General features: G+C 29.4%; 1 protein-coding gene across 4 annotated transcripts in view; it reads left to right on the top strand.

The window, feature by feature from the left end:
- The window catches only part of LOC113555917 (syntaxin-binding protein 5), a 137298-nt gene that overhangs the window by 92630 nt on the left and 24845 nt on the right, over nucleotides 1–19823 (top strand). For 2 of the 4 annotated variants that reach the window (XM_026960537.1, XM_026960536.1), the window contains exons 8-13: nucleotides 233–387; nucleotides 2586–2880; nucleotides 4794–5040; nucleotides 8696–8934; nucleotides 11302–11494; nucleotides 14455–15268. In XM_026960537.1, the coding sequence (XP_026816338.1) occupies nucleotides 233–387; nucleotides 2586–2880; nucleotides 4794–5040; nucleotides 8696–8934; nucleotides 11302–11494; nucleotides 14455–15268 (1943 nt within the window). Of the gene's footprint in view, nucleotides 1–232; nucleotides 388–2585; nucleotides 2881–4793; nucleotides 5041–8695; nucleotides 8935–11301; nucleotides 11495–14454; nucleotides 15269–17807; nucleotides 17851–19823 lie in introns of all 4 variants that reach the window. The other 2 variants (XM_026960539.1, XM_026960538.1) reach the window with 2 other exon arrangements.

Below are 19823 nucleotides of genomic sequence, written 5' to 3'. Positions count from 1 at the left end.
AAAAATATTTCATAAACAATAAAATAATTCTTCTTTCATAATCTGCCGTAATTAAATTTTTCGCTGATATGCATATAAAAATATAAAATATGTACAAAATGTTTACTTCTCTAATGCTACTTTATATATGTATATATACTATACAGTATACATACATAAAAAATTTTTAATGCTACCCTTATGCTTTTAAATCATACTATTCTCACGATTTTCCGTTATGTGTCATTGCCAGCGAATCGTATTTGATATTTTCCGGAGGGTTGACCGCCGATACTGCTGGCCGCGTGCCCAGTATAACGATCATGCACGGGAAAACGACTACCGTTCTCGAAATGGACCACAACATCGTCGACTTCGTTACGCTGTGCGAAAGTCCTTACAACAGCGGTTAGTACCTATATTTATGTAATAAATGTAATAAAATTAGACGTTTCTTTGGCTGACGTGTGCTTGTCAGTGGCATATTATTTACGGGTCAGCGGAGATAAGTAGTGGTATTCGATTGGGCCCTTGAAGTGAGTGATATACTGCATTATTATTATTATTCGTAATTAACGATAATATAATCATCATAATTAAATACGAATTTATATTTTTATTAATTTTAATTCGTCTACCTCCCTTATGATGTAACAAGTAAATATACAGATTCGCAACTTACCACTGCAACGATTATCAATTATGTAACTTATATGAGACTGTTTAATAAATTGGTAAAAAAAAAATCGGTTGGATTAATTTTGAAAACTGAAATAGCATTATACATATCATACCTATCTTCATTTGATCGTCTCTCTATATAGTCTATGGTGACGTTAATATAATATGTTTAGAGGTGTTCGAGATAAGATGTGTAGAACGTGTAACGTCACACATGTTTGCTCTCATCACAATTATAACTAATTTTGAGACTGAAAGCGTATATTTAAATCCACACACAATTCCCTAATTTTGAGTTATCATCATAGCAGTGGTTGGGACGATATTATTTTTGTTGTTTTATTTCGCTAAAGCTACTTCTATAAGAAAAAATGTATTTCTCTATCGCTGTACACCACTTTACTTTGTTATTAATAAAGAGATTTCTAACATAAATCTTTAAATAATTCAATGCATATATAGCACTATATTTATTTGTTCGCTACAATTTTCACCATGAAAAAATATTGCAAGCTTAGAAGTTATACAATTTTTAAGGAATTAATTAAAATGATCTGTAACAAAAAAATTATGATTTATTTAAGTTACTTCATTTAACTTTAAAATCACAAACAATGCATTGGGAAACTTCTCAATCTCTTACTTATTTAGATAAATACTGTATAATATAATGTATTAAATATATCTATTTAATTTAGAACTAAATATAATAAATAAATTATTAACTAATAACGATTTTATAATAATTTTGTATTATTATAACAACCATTATTATACAACTATAATTACTATACAGCCAAGGGTTAAAACCTTGTATAATTTGTTCATAGTGTATAGGTAGTGTGTATACGCCCAGAGGAAAATGTATTATAACACGAAGGTTAACTCACTCAGCCTATGACAATAGACAACTGGCAAAATCCCTGATATTGTCGTGAATAGTCAGAGGATTTAAATTTTAAATACTGTTCAATTTCTATGAAAAAAGATCGTAAACATTAGTACTTGCTATTAAATTATTAAAATACAACGTGTATAGTATATATTATTTATTAAAGAAATATTTAAAATATCAATGAAATATAATTTGAACAGAAAAATAACATTTAAAATCACCTAGAGATTGTTATACCGAATGAACTCTGTTTTTGTACTACTCTTAGTTGTATACACGCTAATATTGCTATGTTCAATACGTACCTCATCAGTTTTTAACAAAAATATATCGTATACTAATATAGGTATCATATTATACAACTTGAGGAATCCATTTTGTTTAATATTTATTATGAAACAAGAGAATATTTAACCATCGAAAATATGTATACACCTATTACAATGTACACAATAAAAATTTAAAAATAATAAATTATTACTTACAACAATAGCTTAATTAAATTATTGACTGAGATTAAAATTAGTTATAGGTATAATCTGGTACACAAAGTTTTTATTGTTTATATAATTAGAAATTAATTATTTATATTTTACTATAATATAATTTTATTTGTTATGTGTAATAATCAAAAACTATAATGAACAATTTAAATAAATAGATAACAAGTACCTAAATGAATTACAAATTAGTAAATTGCATTAATGAAAAAACTTTTATCTGAGAAATTCCTAGAGGGAGATTAAGTTTGACTCCGTTCTGATAAATAACCATTTATAAATTAGAGCATTGTGTATATCCTAACACCTATCGATCGTGCCTACTGTACGCGCTGCTGACGGAAATCCATCTCAATTATTATAAATATCCTTGTATATGAAGGATGGCCATCCCTACGCACGATTACCGCGTCTACGTCACCATATTTGCCTTCAAACTTATTACCATAGTACCACCATTGTGTACTTACCTCATTGCCTTGGCTTTATCTATTATTAATCATTAATCGTTTCGGTTTCCGTCACGTTAGACGTCCAAGAACCGTATGCCGTAGCAGTACTCATGCAAAACGATCTTGTGTTGATCGACCTCCTCAGTTCGGGATACCCGTGTTTTGAGAACCCACATCCGATGGACATTCACGAGTCACCCGTTTCGTGTGTCCATTACATCGCCGATTGTCCGTCGGACCTGATACCAGCGTTCTATTCGGTCGGCTCGAGATCTGCATCTAAACGGACCGGCTACAGCGAGAATAAGTGGCCCATTGCTGGCGGTGAGTGGAGCCCGACATCCTGCAGCTACAACGAGATCATTCTCACTGGGTGAGTAGACCAGGAATAAGAATATTATTACATTGGATAGATGCTTATGCTGTTTGTATTGGTGATTACGGGAATTACCTACATTCATGTAATTTGCTCAACGATAGTGTTCTAATTTTGTTGTAGTGTACGTACCATTAGTCTTTATTTAATAACATTTTGTACTTTTTTGTACGTATTAAATGTATATTGTGATCGTACTTAAATAACATTGGACAAAAAAGAAATTTAATTAATTTTATTGATTTCATATAAGTACATAAAAAACAATAGAACAAATCCTAACCTATTGTTATCTTTTTAAACTCTAAAGAAATTAAAAGAGCTCCGAAAAATCATTTGTATTTTAAAGGAACTAAATAAAAATCAAAAAAATCGAAAGAGCAAATATTATAGCGATTGACGTTATCATAAACATGTAGGTACATATAATATTATACAATTTAAAAATTGTTGTTTTTACATTGTTTCATCATAATATTAGGTATATGTTTCATTATTGTGTCGGAGTGTAATACTTACGTAAAAATAACTCTTATTATCGATGTTAAGATTTCACGCCAATGATATTATTAGGTACATATATAATATTCAACAATCGAGACTCTAAGTTTAAGAGTTATAAATTTGAATTTCCCAAAGATACGATTTAAATATTAATTATTTCCTAAAAATCATCATAATATATTAATTATTTATTTATTGAACATATTGTTATTTATCTTTCAGTATTATAAAGTAATACAATTATTGTGACCGTTGATATCTCGATTTTCTTCCACTAAAAATAAACGACCAAGTAATCCGATTATACATGGTTATTTCAGCTACTGTTGTGATTATTTTAGAGCGATTGAATAACAAAATGAGCTTATCGGATTACTCAAAACTTAAAGAATATCTAATAAAAAGGTTTGTTCAGTACCGTGAAAAAAAAATGTTGCAGTAAGTGGACCGTATTTAAAGAAAAGAGTAGAATTCACGATATTTTTAAATTACTTTATAGAACTTCATAATAAAAATAATAACGTGTTTAGAAGTTTGTATAGAAAGTCCAACAGTTCGTGACGATATTCGTGAAAGGAATAGAATAGATTGACAAATCAAAATACATTTTAATTTATGATTCTGCTGAGTGGTTGATGAACGCGGATAAAATAACACTTTTTTAATGGCTTTCAAACCGTTTGCTTATTGAATTTAAAAATGATACCTATTAATAAATGTTCAATTTTTATGGAACTGAAATAATTTTACACGTAGTGTATACGTTATTTTTACGTAGGTTTATCGTCAACTAGAATTTATAAAATCATAATTTACCGATCATAATACATAGATGTCAATAATAATGCACATAAATTGAGTTATTAGGACATACCTAATAGGTATTGTGGCTGTAGTCAACTTTTTTTAAATGTGTTTGTAATTTTCACCAAAACAAAGATATGTAATATGCACCATCCTCAGGTAGTAAGAAATAAGAATTGTAATTTGCACCAAAATTAAAATCGATTATTTGTTCGATAGTATCTTGATAGTACCACCTTACAAGCTTCTATTTCCTAATATAACTTTAGCTTAGTTTTTAAAAATAAAATAGCTTTGCTTATACTACGTGTATATGTAACATTACATATGTTGTAAGTTTATACTAAATCATATAATAATTATGAATATAAAAAAAAATCATTCGTGTCCATCTAGTCTTGACGTCAACGAGGATATCAAGAAATAATCGAATATTTCAAAATTGAATATTCAATAATCGAACAAATAAATAATCATTTTAGTGTAAATTACAAATTCTATTTTCGACTACCTGCAGTAATGCATATTACATATCATTAATTTGGTGCAAATTACAAACTCCCGGTACTGTAGCTAATGTGTTTACGATCGAACTATTACAGGCACACGGATGGTAGCGTTCGGTTTTGGGACGCAAGTGCCGGCAGTCTACAAGTACTGTACAAACTGAAAACTGCCAAGGTATTCGAAAAGGCCAGGTCAAAATCACCAGAAGGCGGTGACGAAGATCAATTTTCCGTGCAACTGTTGTCGTTCTGTCCGGAGAGCAGAAAATTAGCAGTTGCCGGCATCTCGTCATACGTCGTGCTATTCAAATTCCGCAAACTTGAATCCACGTTCGAAACCACGGTAATATAATATAATAACATAAATATCCTATACAAGTTGAATATATTCAATACTATACGACACGGTACAGTAGTGACTCTACTTTATAATACGTACGCTATACCTACTTGTATTAAGTGTATACATAATATACTTAGGTATATACCACGTTACGCCTAGGTGGCTGGCCTACTATATAATGTTATACAGGTATCGAAAATGTTTTTAAAAATAAATCGCGCTTAAAGCAATTGCTTTTCTATACCTATACAAAGACTTTAAGTCTTTTTTAATCACATATTTACTATCTAAATGTACAAGCCATAAATATTGTACGGCATTGCGGATCATCAGCTAAACACGGTAGTACTAAACATAGACCGTAGTCAAGTGTACATTATATATTATGTTTGCTTGAAGAATATATGCAGTGTATACAGAGCTAATAGGGTAGAGAATATATACTATATGCAAATAAGGAAAGACCTGAACCGGATATTTGTATAAAGCTATATATCAGATTTAAGTGCAATAATTCTGTTATATAGTGTATTGTTTATATACGCGTTGTTATGTATGGTAGATATATCGTTTAGTATAACCTCAAAAAACGTCGAGAATAATAATTTATATATATATATATATATATATATATGTATATATTCACAATTCAGTATCAACCCATTACTAAAACACATTTTATTCTTTGACTCTTAATAGTTCATATTGATCCTTTCTGTATGAGTTGAACATGTCAAGTGATTTCTGATGTATTACATATATAATTACAACCGTACATACACAAAATTACATTTCAAGATTTCTTGGTAAACATTCTTGATTAAAATACTAGGTATATTGATCTTAATATTAGAAAATAATCCACCGAAAAAATATACTGTGTTACATCAGAATACTATTTACACTTCTTTATTTGTTTAAAGAAACTATTTAAAATTGAATATTGTAATAACATGAACAGTAACCAGACGAATAAAAAATATTTAAATACTACACATATTTTATTTAAATATTATTTAATAATTATTCAGCCTTAAGTATTCTTAATTGAAATTGAAATTAATTTATTTTAACAATATCTTTACATAATTTAATGATACATTATATTTGTTTTATACCTAGGTAAATAATTACACATGCGTGTTGTTTCAGATGACTCTAGTTTAAATAAATTTAAAAAAAAATACTTGCATTGTAATAATAATAAAATTTATATTTTTAATAAACATAAAATAATACATTTAAATAAACCCTAGTTGGACTAGCTTAAATAATATTAAAACTAAATTATTTTGTAAGCAATACTATTTATTTTAATTACCTTACACGTTTAAATATCAGTTACAAAACAATTACAGACTAACAAATAAGTTTAAGAATATAAGTAAAAAATTATTACTAAAAGTAAATTTTATTTTAAAAATTTAAATTCTGACATAATTTTTAGATATTTATATATTATGGGTCTTACTAGAGCGTTTGGCTGAGTTACGTAATTATAAAATATCAATTCACTTTATAAGTATAATCAAACATTATTTATTTATTTATTGTTTATATACTCATTTATCGTTAATCATAATTGCATAAAATAATAAAAAACTTTGAAGTAGATAGGTACGACCACGTTTTTAATATTCTATAAATTATTTTATTAAATACTTGACATATCGTTTAAAGTTTATATATAATATATTATTTATAGATCATATTTTCACATTGTTGAGGTGTTTGGATTTTTAACTAGAACCCCCTTTTTTCTGTAAATTATTTTAAAAATGTTTCCATACTCAATTAAAAATTTAAATAGGTACTTTCTTTATTTCTAAAATGTTTATTCTAAGAATAATAGTCCTTAAATTATTTTTTTCAAAAATATAAAATAGATATTATATTATCTAGTATTTATTTAAACATACGTAATTTTTACGAATAAAAATGTTGAAAAATCAACCAAATTATTATAGATTTATTATCCTATAAATTATACAAAATTGAATTATTCAAAAACTACTACGTTCAATTTTGATTTTGATGTATCAAATTTGTATCTCCTAAATAATTAATATTTTACTTATATTTTGAAAATTATAAAAATAAGGTTTTGAGTAACTACATTATTACAGAAGGAATGAGGTATGAGCATACTTGTTAAATCACCATGTATATAGTAATTTTGTATAATGTTATTTCCTGTTTAATGATGATAAATTAAAAATACATATTTTCATACATATGTGTTTTTATCAAATGTAACATGTTACAATATATTACTCATCGTCATTCAATATAAGTTCATTGTTCGCACAACTTTATAAAATATAAACGTTTTCTTAACATTTTCTTGCCATTTAAGTTAATTTGATATGTTACTAATGTAATTTAAAATAGCTTATAAATTTGGATGTAATAATTGGTATAATTCGACTATAATTTATTTACTTATGGATTTAAATGTTTAACAATTGCCATATAAATTTTTAACACCAAATTTACATACTTTTAATGACACATATTTAAGATTTAAATAATAAAATAATGATGATCAAGAACTACGAAATAATACCTAATATATTTTTATTTTTAACAAATTTAATTGGATTTTAACGTAAACATTTTTATCTCAAATCCGCGAGAGATAAATAAAATATTAATATAGCCCAAACAAACGTTGACTTTTTCCCTCGACTATTATAATAATATGTGTAGGCAATAAATAATCACGTACAACCCGGACACAGTTCGTCAGTCGACTATAGAATGCCGATTTCATCAAGTATTATATTGATCCCTGTAATATCATGATCCGCGATGTGAATAATAATCATAATAACATGTAAAACCGTGACATTTCCGTACGCTAACAGAATATGAACTGTAATAATTAGGGCCTGTATTTGTAGAATGCTCTAAAAAAAAAACTAACAAATAATCATGAAACGATGAATGCATTTGTAACCATTATTTTCCTATATATGTAATTAAAATATTGACAAATAACGCGGAGACTCAATGATTAAGACAATGTCAAGACTGAATTTACTCTTATTGTTGATTGTGTATTGTGTCAGACTCAAGTGAATAAAATATAGTGCAATTACGTGATGTAATAATACAAAAAATATTTATTTTTATTTTTAAAACTGGATCACGTTTCAATTTTTTATATTTTTTAATCACCCGAGAAATGAAAAAAATGTTTAAAAACAAAATCAATAACTCCAAAAATGCCATAAAAAGTTCCAACATTAAAATCGTGTGTGCTCGAAACACGTCAAGTCTGTTCTATTAAAATATAAAATATATATGTAAATTTGGGTCTGATGATGATAATTTTATGTATTAAGAGCTACGATACACCAACATTAACAGTCATGATTTGTGTTGTGCATAACAAATTATTACAAAACTCATGTTCATTATCCGTCTACAGATTTAATATTTTAGACAAAAATACTATGTAGTACAACCAAAAGCGATATTATTGAACGAGCACAACGGATTATACCAATCTCATATTACCGTTTGGACGATTTTTTTATATTATCACAGTATTATTTATACGTCGTCGGAAAAGATTATTAGACCTCCCCTGTTGATAATACTATTAATCACAATCGTATAATATCTTCATCGTTGTGGTTGTGTTTTTCAGATGCTTGAAATACCGATATACTCGGAGAGTCTGGACGAGGCTGCCGAGAGCTCACCGGAAGAAGCGCCATCGAAACCGCCGGGCGCGTCCGATGATAGTTCCGCGCTGGTCAAGGTCCGAACCGGGCCTCAGAAGAAACCACCCGGCTTCCAAGCATGTCTGGCGTGCGTGACGCCTTCCACCAATGGCGAACCACCCGGTCAGATTACCGCCCTCACGATTAATTCATCGTACGGACTGTGAGTACCTATACTATATAGTATAATATAAAATAATGATTTTTAATAATATAAATAATCCAAATATAATATAAAATAATTTCCTAAATAATTACATACATCTGACGGAACCCTAAGGTCCCGCGGAGCACACTTTGGGAAACGCTGCTATATACTGTTCCGTTCATAATATAACAATAGTGTTACCATGCAGACTAAAATTTAGATTTAAAATGGTACGTGGTCTTTATTAAGCGATGGTAAGAAACCATCGATAAATTATTCATATTTTTCCATAGTTGTGGTAAAATACTATGGAAGAAATCTCCGCGATTACAATACCTATTTTTAATAAATTAAATTGTTCTTATGAATATTCGACTTTAATATAGTATATTATGTTTTGACAGTCATTATTATATAACAATTTAAATCGCAATAAATTATATATTGTTAATTTCAAAAAATGTATGATTTATTTATTTTTAATTATTATTACATTAAAAAATAAAAATAAACACAAATTATGATTATTTTATAGACATGCTTAGCGTTAAGAACTTCATAAAAAACATTTGATATAAATTTCTATAGACATTTTTCTGGCCTAGAAGGGATTATCTTTTTCAGCCAAAAAGGGTGATGCCCAATTAACCAGTGGTACGCCACCACGTGAAAAATAATACAATCATGTCGTTTGACTGATACCACTTAAAATGATAGGTTGGGCGTTTTGACATCTAGGTCATATAAATATAATACGTATATTATTTTATAATGGTCACAATAATGTAATTATAAATATGCCATATGTCGGTGGTTAATATTCACTGCAGATACGATAAATCGCATCGGATTTGTATTGTTGGGTGGGATAGGGTCGTCGAGTGAATAATCTAGAGAGCTTTATACGCCCTATATCCATACAGTGAACATTTTGTGTTTACCACTGTAACTGCAGACGTAATGTACAGGGTGATTTACCAAACATATACCACCCCCATTTTTCCTTTAATAATGGATTAATTCAAATTCTGATTTTTAGAACAGTTAAATATACTTAAGATCCATACTTTCAAATATTTAGATTTTTATACTGTAAAATAAGAAACAGATAGTTTTTGTTTTGAATTTTGATGTACGAATTTGAAAGGAAAGTTTTTGAGTTATTTAATATTAGGTACACCAACAGTAATCTAGGTTTATGAAAAAGTATGGAGTAAATGGCGGAATGATAACAATGGCAATTATTATTTTTATTTTTATTATTAAAATTAGGTATTTTTAATCAATGTTCAAAGGTGTTATCAATGCTAATACATAATATTATCAAATTAAAAATATTATAAGTATTATTTTTTCTTATTTTCTCATTGCAACATTTTTGCAGATTTTTTCATGCTTTAAGAATATTTAATTTTCGTAGATCAATTAAAAAAATATATTATGTATAGTTAATTTCAACTAATAAACCGTTACATTGTTTTTTATAGTTAGTACACGCCACTCGATTGATTTTCTTCAGCTTTTTCGTTTTTTATTTTTTTATTGATATTTTCCACAAAATTTAAGGTCAATTTTATCATTAGTAAGTCATATCAAAAACCAGGTATACAGATAATAATGATTGCATATTAAGTCTTATACACTAGTATAATTAATATATAGTGTAAACTATACACAAACACAGTCGATAGATAAATTTACAAAACGCTTGAGTCTAGGCGTGATCACAAAATCACCACTTAGGTACACATAGGAATAATAACATTAGCTACTAAACTACTGCGAAAATGTTCTCAAAAATCAAATAAACATTTATTTTCTAAATATATACATATTACATATTATAGTAATACAGAAACTACTTGTTTGAATTTTGTTTCACTCAACATTTTCAAAAATCATCTGCTTAATAATTTATACAAAAAAAAGATGTTTTTATTTGAAAAATAAGTTTGTTTTGCTATAAGACATTCCTTAAGTGATATAAATTATTTAAATAATTAAAAATATAGTCTTTTTATACATTTATTGTTATAAAAAAAAAAAAAATGGAGAGTAAGCAATCTTGGTTAATTGCTCTGTACAATATCGAAGTAAAATATAATATATAATATACTTACACCAATATTTTATAATTACCTGTTGTCGGCATATCAGATTTTTCTATCTTGCAGAACCAGGCATTATTTTACGAAATACAAGGAATTTTTAAATTGCAAGAACAAATACTACTAATCTCGGAAGGATGTAAAATATTATGTTCTTTAACGTTTGAAAAAATAATAATTGAAAAATTCTTTGAATATTCTTTGATATCGCCTGGTTTATGATATAAGTACCATTCTATGTACCTGTATAATATTATATCATCGCTTTTTGCAGGCTCGCCTACGGTCTGGATAATGGTATTGTGATAGTAGACTTTATACAAAAATGTGTTCTCCTAAACATCAGCACTGCCGACATGTACGGCAGTGCGGACCCATACCAAAGAGCTCCCAGGTCGCCAAAACGAACAACCGCTTTGAGCGAGACCAGCGACGGCGAACGATGTCGGTCCCCCAGTATCGATCAGGTAATATATTTTTGCTTCGATTCAATTTTTCCATCGTGCACAAACAATAAAAAATAAAATAAAGCGCACTGTATTGAAAAAAATGAATTATAGATAATATTTACCCAGGACATTCGATTCGAACGCAATTCTGTCTAAACGATAACACAAGACATCTTCCTAATGCTGTACCTATATTATATCAATTTATGTGCAATACACTTTGCCGACTAGGTTTCATGTCCGCCGGCTTTGACGTAATTTTTCAATAGACGATCATATACCTGCGTGATGTCGCATTATATTTATACACCTATACAGTATACATATTAATACATAGATTATAATATATTATTACCATATGAAGTTTTCAAGATATCGTTTCGAGCGTTCAAGGTTTTCTATATAGGTGTATACAGGGTGAACCTGAGGCGCACCTACATGCGTATCGGCAGATATTCAACATTAACATATGTAATTATGATAATGACAGTAATACTATTACGTAAAGGTACCAGACGCGTGCTCAATAGTCGTCGACATACGTAAACTAATCGTGAAGAACTGATATAATATTATATTTCAAAAAATATCTTGTCGTTTATAAACATTAAACATTTTTACCTTTATGAAGTACGCGGTTTTTATATAATATATACAATTTGTGTATGGTGACCCCTGCGCCCTGTATACTGACAGGTAGGACATTATCGTAGATTTATAATAATAATAATAATAATAATAATAATGATGAACACAACACACAGTCTTTTTTTTAATTTTTTTTTTTTTATTATTATTATTTTGTTTTTGCTTAATCCATCATCATTAACGTCAAAACTGTCAATCATGATTGAACATTTTCGATTATCCGCATAGAACTATTTATTTTTACATAAAATTAATTTTGCATAAGGGCGGTTACAGTGTAATGCAAGACGAGTTAAGAATATCGATAAGAACATTATAGTCTAACAAGTTGTGATTAATTCGATTTTGTTTTAATACAAAGTCACCGCTTCTGGAAAACAAGTAGGGAGTTTTCTTCTCGTGGATTCGGTATAATCTGCTTGAGAAGTGACAGCCGCACAATAAAGATTACTGCAAAAAAAACATTCTAAATATACTGCATAGAAATTACAGTGAAATCTAAAATACGTGAAGCTCTTAGCTCATACCATATTTATAAATAATATAATTTATATAAATAGTGAATTATTCCGTCTATACTAATATTTCGTCAATTTTTTACACTATAGTATATTAAATGACTCATCATGTAACCCAATATGCACAAAAAAATCAAATATTTATATCAATGCATTTTCCATTTATGTTCCATTTACCATGATAAAAATTACTTTAACATTTCAAAACTACTCACGTGTAATGTAAACTGTTCTATCCAAGTTTTAATCTCTGCGATTATAAAAAAATGTATTTATAATATATATTCTATGAAAAAAACTTCTTTATCCTACGTGAATCCTTAAACGTAATGTTTTCCAGAGTTTCATGTCGGAAATAATTTTTTGCACGAGTCTGTTGGCTTGAATTAATATTAAAAGTTTTGTAACCACCAATATTTTTTCATCTGTCTTTCTATGTAAAATATACATTAATTATTCAAACTTTTTAACTAAATTTTATGTGACATATTTTCTCAAAATTATGCTCATTTAGTATCCACTTTTATTTGTCAGATTCTACAAATTAAAAAAATTAAAATGATACAAATAAAGTTTATTTTACTCATTTCCTTAGTCTTACGCTTGAACAGCTTTAAGACATTAATTTTTTTTTATGTATTACATATACATTTATTGAATGGTTTTTATACAATGTAAAACGCATCGTACTGATTGACAATATTCAGATAAAAAGTTTTGCATTGTGTTATTTATAATACCTAATCCTTTATCATATAAAAATATCACTTTATTAAATTAATAGGTAGGATTATAATTACAGTTACTACATATGATTTAACAAATTTACAATAACTGAACTTAATGGTATTATAACAATTAAAGTATATGCATAAAAATAGTTAAGTGCTATTTAGAAAAAAACCTCAAACTTGAGAATAATTATTTTACAAATGCCATTGATATCTGCCTAATTTTTGTAGCCTTTACGGATTAACAAAATGAAAAATATTTCACTGTAATATTTTGTGATAAGTTGGTTTAAATATTTACTATGTATAATAAGGACAGCTTTACTATATTAAATTTAAATTATACACATCACTATCCACTAAAATCAACTATAAAAACTTGAATTAAAATTAGTAAGAATTTAATTGACCAGTAATTAAATCATGTAGTTATTCCGGGTCATGTGTGTTAGAATGAAGTATTTAAACTGATAATCATAAAAACGCCCTTTAAAGTCGTTAACTACCAACACAAAATATTAAATAACGGCGTAAAATAGGTAATAAATGTTTACGATATATTATTCATTGACTCGTTGTATACTTAATGTATTCATGACTAGTTCCAATAACAAATTAAATTTTGACTTATATACACTGAATTCATTTTTCTTAACATTTCGAACCATTACGGCTACCAATATTCCGTTGTATTTATGAATCGTATGTACAGGTGGACATTATAATACTCATATATGACATTAATAATACTGTATAATACGATTTGCGATTGCGAAACACTAAATTTTTTCGACCGACAAATCCAAGTGCTCGCGAAAACGAAATGAGGAATGTTTGGACGGGCGTCGCGAGTGTGTGTGTGGGGCGGGTGATCGGGCGGCTAGTGTACGTGGGCGGACGGGAGAGGGTTATGTGGTTTAATCGATCGACCTCCACCCGTCCGGCCACCAACCCGCCCGATCCGCTTAAACTACACGAAACACGGTGGGATAAAATATAATGTACACGCGACGTCGTTTTTCATCATTCGCGTATATAACGCGATCGGTTGGACGCAGTTGAAAACTTTCCACATTTGAAGGGCCTCGAAGACGAAGCCGAGGAACTGGAAGAACTCAGCAAACTGGCCCTGAGCCCGGTGGGCGTGTACTCAACCCAGGTATCACCGAATCCTGCCGATTGGCTGGACGACACGACCGAGCGGGCGGAAGAGGCGCTCGTCCTAATACCGGCCACTGCGCCGGAACCCGAGGAACTGGCGGAACCCGGAGAACCACCCCCGCAGCCGACGCCACCGACGGTTACTGCGTCTTCGGAACCGGCCACCCCAGCGCCGGTCAAAGGAAACGGCCGTCGGACCAGTCACTCATGGCGGGGCCTGAAGAAACAGCTGAGTCGCGTAGATTTGAGACTGAAGAACACGTTCAACGCGACGCCAGCCAAAAACAAGGCGTCCACCTTCTACGGCAGCGGTAGTGGTGAACAACCGGAAACTGATGAAGTCGGAAACATCGGCACGGTTTCCACGACCGCCACGACCACGACCACCACTACCACCGGTCTACCTCAAATCATAACCGAAACCGATGGTCAAGAACATCGGCCGGACGGTGGTAGCACGCAGTCGCAGGCTGTTGACCAATCATCTGCTTCGGCCGCGGCCACCAGGCCTACGGAGCTTAAACTGTTCGACCGCGATGGCAAGCCCATTAAACCCCCACGGTCTACCAAAGAGCACCGGAAACGAACGTCACTGGACAAGCAAGGCAACCTATCAGCGGGGTCTTCGCGGGACGCCCGACTCTTGTCAGTGCCCAACATCAAATACAGCCAAAGGGACCCGAGACATAACCGATCGAACAACCAAGCGTTCATCAACCTCATTAAACGACTAAGTAAGTGTTGATATACGAAATCGACAACAGCCCAATAATAATAACAATAATAATTGTATGATGGTATGGTGTCGTTGTTGTTGTTGTTGTTGTTGTTGTTATTTTTGTCGTTGAAGTTGATTTTGATGTTGTCGTTGTCGTTGGTGTTGTCGTCTAAACGCTGGTTCTAGCGCATCTGCATTATGATCGACGCGACGTGAATATCAATGATTTTTAACCAAAACTGAGTGATTTATAAACTTTTTCATATAGGTACACACAAAAAGCCAAAAACATAATTTAATTTTTATTTCTCTACCTTTTCACTCCAGTTAATTTGAACTTTTAAATCTCAATAAACTTATTTTCTAAGCGTACACATTTACAGATGTGTCTGCCTACATTAAAACGAAATAAGTAATAATTATCGTAATCGACTTGAAAACAAGCTCAGTTGCGGTAAAAACATTAACCACTGAGTAGTGAGTTTCGTAGATTCATAATTCAGATGACCTATTATCCGGCGTGCTATACGCAACTGTAACCACACGCACCATACACTATCATCTCTCAAACGAAATAAAAACACGCAATTCGCTTTTATGTATACAAATATAGTCATCTACATATTTAATATTATATTATAATTTTAACATGATAAATAATATCGAGTTAATGTACACATATTATCATCCATGTTTCATTGTATTGATGTGTATACATCACAGACCCTCAGGTGGATTTCTTCAGGGTGCTGCATGTTTTTTTTTTTATATTTTATAATCTTAAGTATATATAAACCATCACCATAAATTGGAATCATCTTTATAATATAAGTAACAATCATCTTTATATTTTAATCGTACAGTAATTATTATTTAACAAACACAATTTAATATAATATTATTATAAAGCTATGCACACTAATGAACGAAATGACAAAAGTATTATACCTAAAGCCATATAAAATAAATACTACAATACCTTGTGTTGAGTTGAGTTATCGTGAAGAAGTGGGGTACAAGAAGATAATGATTTAAAGTGAACATTGTAATCAGTTTCAATATATTTCGATACATATTTTGTCGGTAAATTTTGTTTTAATCTTATTACGGCGTTCAACGTATAACGTGTCAATTCAAGTCTTGTTTTATACGGTTTATATACCTATATATTCAATTTTCGAATTATATCTGAATAATGAGTTTTCTTTGTCATCAAAGGATGGTGCCAATTTGTCACAAGTGGAAACCACCAACTTGGTGTAATTTATGAGTAAAGGTACTTAGCATACCACATAACCATATTATATTTAATATTTCACGATATTAAATCAATTACGATGATGTTATGCTCCACATTCGGATAGCAATTATTAAAATATAATAAACTTCAATATTACTACATTGTACCTAATTATATGGAATCTTTATGGTAGACGATAGCATCAAAATTTGATTCAGTTAGAAAACCAGTAGTACCGAATTTTTATTTTGCATAATTTATATAAGGTATATGTTTTCTAAAAAATTGTGTGTTTTTTTTTACAAATACATATGATGCATTATTACAATTTAATTGAAATTAATGGCCTGCAGTATATACATAATATAATATATCAATTATAGAATATTTTATATAATAAATTAGCGTTATCAGATGGCTTGCAATGTAATTTTCAGTAACATAATATTATTGTTTCCTTCCTTATTTTGTTTATTTTAATAAAGTTAATTAAAGTGTAAGTAGAAGTCGTTAGTAAACATTTTTTTCCTGTACTATAGTTTAATTTAAAACGTTGTGCTTATTTATTAGTAAAATGAGATAAATATTTTTACTATATTATCATTATTATTATTTCGTATTTTTCACTTTTGTTTACATGTTGTTATTATTATTGTTGTTTTTGTTTTTTTTTTGTTTTTTTTTTTTTAATTTCCTTTATAAATGTCAAACCTAAATTTAACAGACAACATGCCATCCAGCTTCCAAAGCAGACATTGACGTATCTATATTTGATAAACAAAACGTTATTATATAATATATAACGTTAATGTGTTTTATATCGTGTAAAGTGATAAGTTTCATATTTATCCAATCTAGTAAAACAGAAAGATTCACAATATGTACATGAATGTGTGTATATATTATATAATGTGTTTGTTTTATTTTCTCGGATATGTGGGTGTTTTTTTCTTTTTAGTACAGGTATTGCTATGAAGTATAATATACATGTTTGATATAAATATATACATATTTTTTTTGTTATATTTTTTTTAGAAAAAAAACTATATATTGGTAACAGTTTGCTTTTCTTTTAAATTTAAAATGTTACTGTGTGATGTGTTCAAAATTAGTTAGATAGTAAAATAAATATATTTACTTATCTAAAACAAATCATGTTTGTTTTAAAAAATTCGTTTTGATATTTATATATAATATTTATATATATTCTATATGTATATATATTATATGTAAATATATAAATAAGAAAATACATTAATTTATATAAGTAGTTTTCATTGTAAATAACATTATTGTGCTCTGTAAATGTTTCAAGGAATTTAATGAGACGCGAGAGAGCTGCCCCGACCATAGACTTGGTATATATACCTTTAAAATCTCATGTCGTTTTATTATTTTTCATTTATTTATATTTTTTTCTGTTGTGTTTGGTTCACTAAAAAAAAATTTCCTTAAATTTTAACCACTAACAACAATTTATTGTAAAAAAATGATTGTCGTTGATGCGTACCTACGAATAATGGCAATTTTTTTTTATCAATCGCATGGGTTATGGAAAGTTTTTTTTTTTATTTAAAGTATATTAAATATTTTGTTGGTTTGGCCAACGGTGTAAATATATATTTATTTATATATGTATACAATAATAGTGTACGTACATGAATTTCTGAATGTCACTTCAAACCCGTCGTGTAAACGTATTACGTAAAAAGCCATGAACACAATTTGGCACGTCATAACAATATAATACACGACTACACGAGCCCATGCTGTAATATTATTCGCTTGAGTTCAGAAATTCTGTATCGACGTGCTATACTTTATTATATAATCGTTGTTATTACTTTATCTAAGCTAGTTTTCAAATTTGCCTAAGCTCAACGTAACGATTATTATAAGTTGGCCTAAACTTTCCGAAATGTACAAAACGTAATACAATAGTATTATACATAATAATATTAGCTTGGTTATACATACATAGTATATACGTAAATATATTATATATATTTTAGTTCGGTATGACAGTATAAGTTTTTTTTTATTACGTACGCACACACTTACATTATATGGCAGGTACATTTAAATATTATATTCGTTTGGGTCATCTGATTAAAAAAAAAAAAGTGGCACAAACTAATGATTTTAAATTATCTACGCATATAAGTATAAACACATGTATATAACGCGTGTATATATACAACTATAATTTTACAGCTATACTATACTTTAATAATTCACTTTCTTAGAACTGTATTGTACATTCGTTTTTCTTCTACGGGCAAACGTATATTAAACTTTTATTTTATATTTACGATTTGAACGGCCGTGTTGTTGCATATTATTTTTATAAGCTTTGTCAAATAACATGATTCTAACTTCTACAACACACGTGGAACATGCCAAACCAAACGTAGACAAATATTTACATTTTTCTTTACTCAGCGCCAAACGCACGAATTCTATATACTTACGCCCATACGTATTGACCACACGCTTTTCAACTTGGTCCGTCTTTGTATATGTATTATATTATACATGAAACATTTATAGTATTATCTATATTATTTGTATTGCCGGAACACGGAAAAAAACTCTAGCGGGTATTTGTATTCTCTCGCTAGTCACGTCTATAATGTATTATTATATACAAAATGATTAAAAAGTCTTCATCAAATTTAAAAGTTTCATATTTACTAAAATAAAAGAGGAAGATTATAACAGTGGAGTTAAGTAAAAAATAATATCTAATGCGGGGATTAGGTACCCTCTACAAGTCCTCCGACACGTTATATTTTTATCCGTCTGTCTCGACAGTATTTATGCACTCAAAAAATTTGTTTATCAGTAACGAAAATAAACTTGACCATCTTATATTTACACTGTTTACAATATTTACCTATATGTTATATAGATTGTTTACCTGTAATCAATCCAACCATTAAGTTACTGAGCTATGTTATATTCATATTCGAATGAAGAATTTTGAATCACAGTGTATTATACAGCACGAATATACATGCGTGGAAACAAACAATAGAATCGCACGGGAGGCCATAATTATACAACTGCGTATAATGCGTATAATATGTACACGGCAATAATACGTTATACGGCGTTGTCGAGTCCCGCTTACGATGTCCATAACTTGTTAGGTCAAATGCATTCTTCGGGGAGGAACAAACTAATTAAAAAACAGAAACAAAAATGTAAAATTTATATTTTTTGATGGCCCATAAATCAAATTACATACCGCGCACTACACGACCGCCATATAAATATTCATCAGCGTTGTAGGCGATAACGACCCCGGACGCGCAAGAGCTTTCAGTGT

Source organism: Rhopalosiphum maidis, chromosome 4 (assembly GCF_003676215.2).
Source record: "Rhopalosiphum maidis isolate BTI-1 chromosome 4, ASM367621v3, whole genome shotgun sequence".
Classification (NCBI taxonomy): Eukaryota; Metazoa; Arthropoda; class Insecta; order Hemiptera; family Aphididae; genus Rhopalosiphum; species Rhopalosiphum maidis.
Note: the sequence above shows the minus strand (reverse complement) of the source record. Positions and strands in the feature narration are given on the sequence as shown.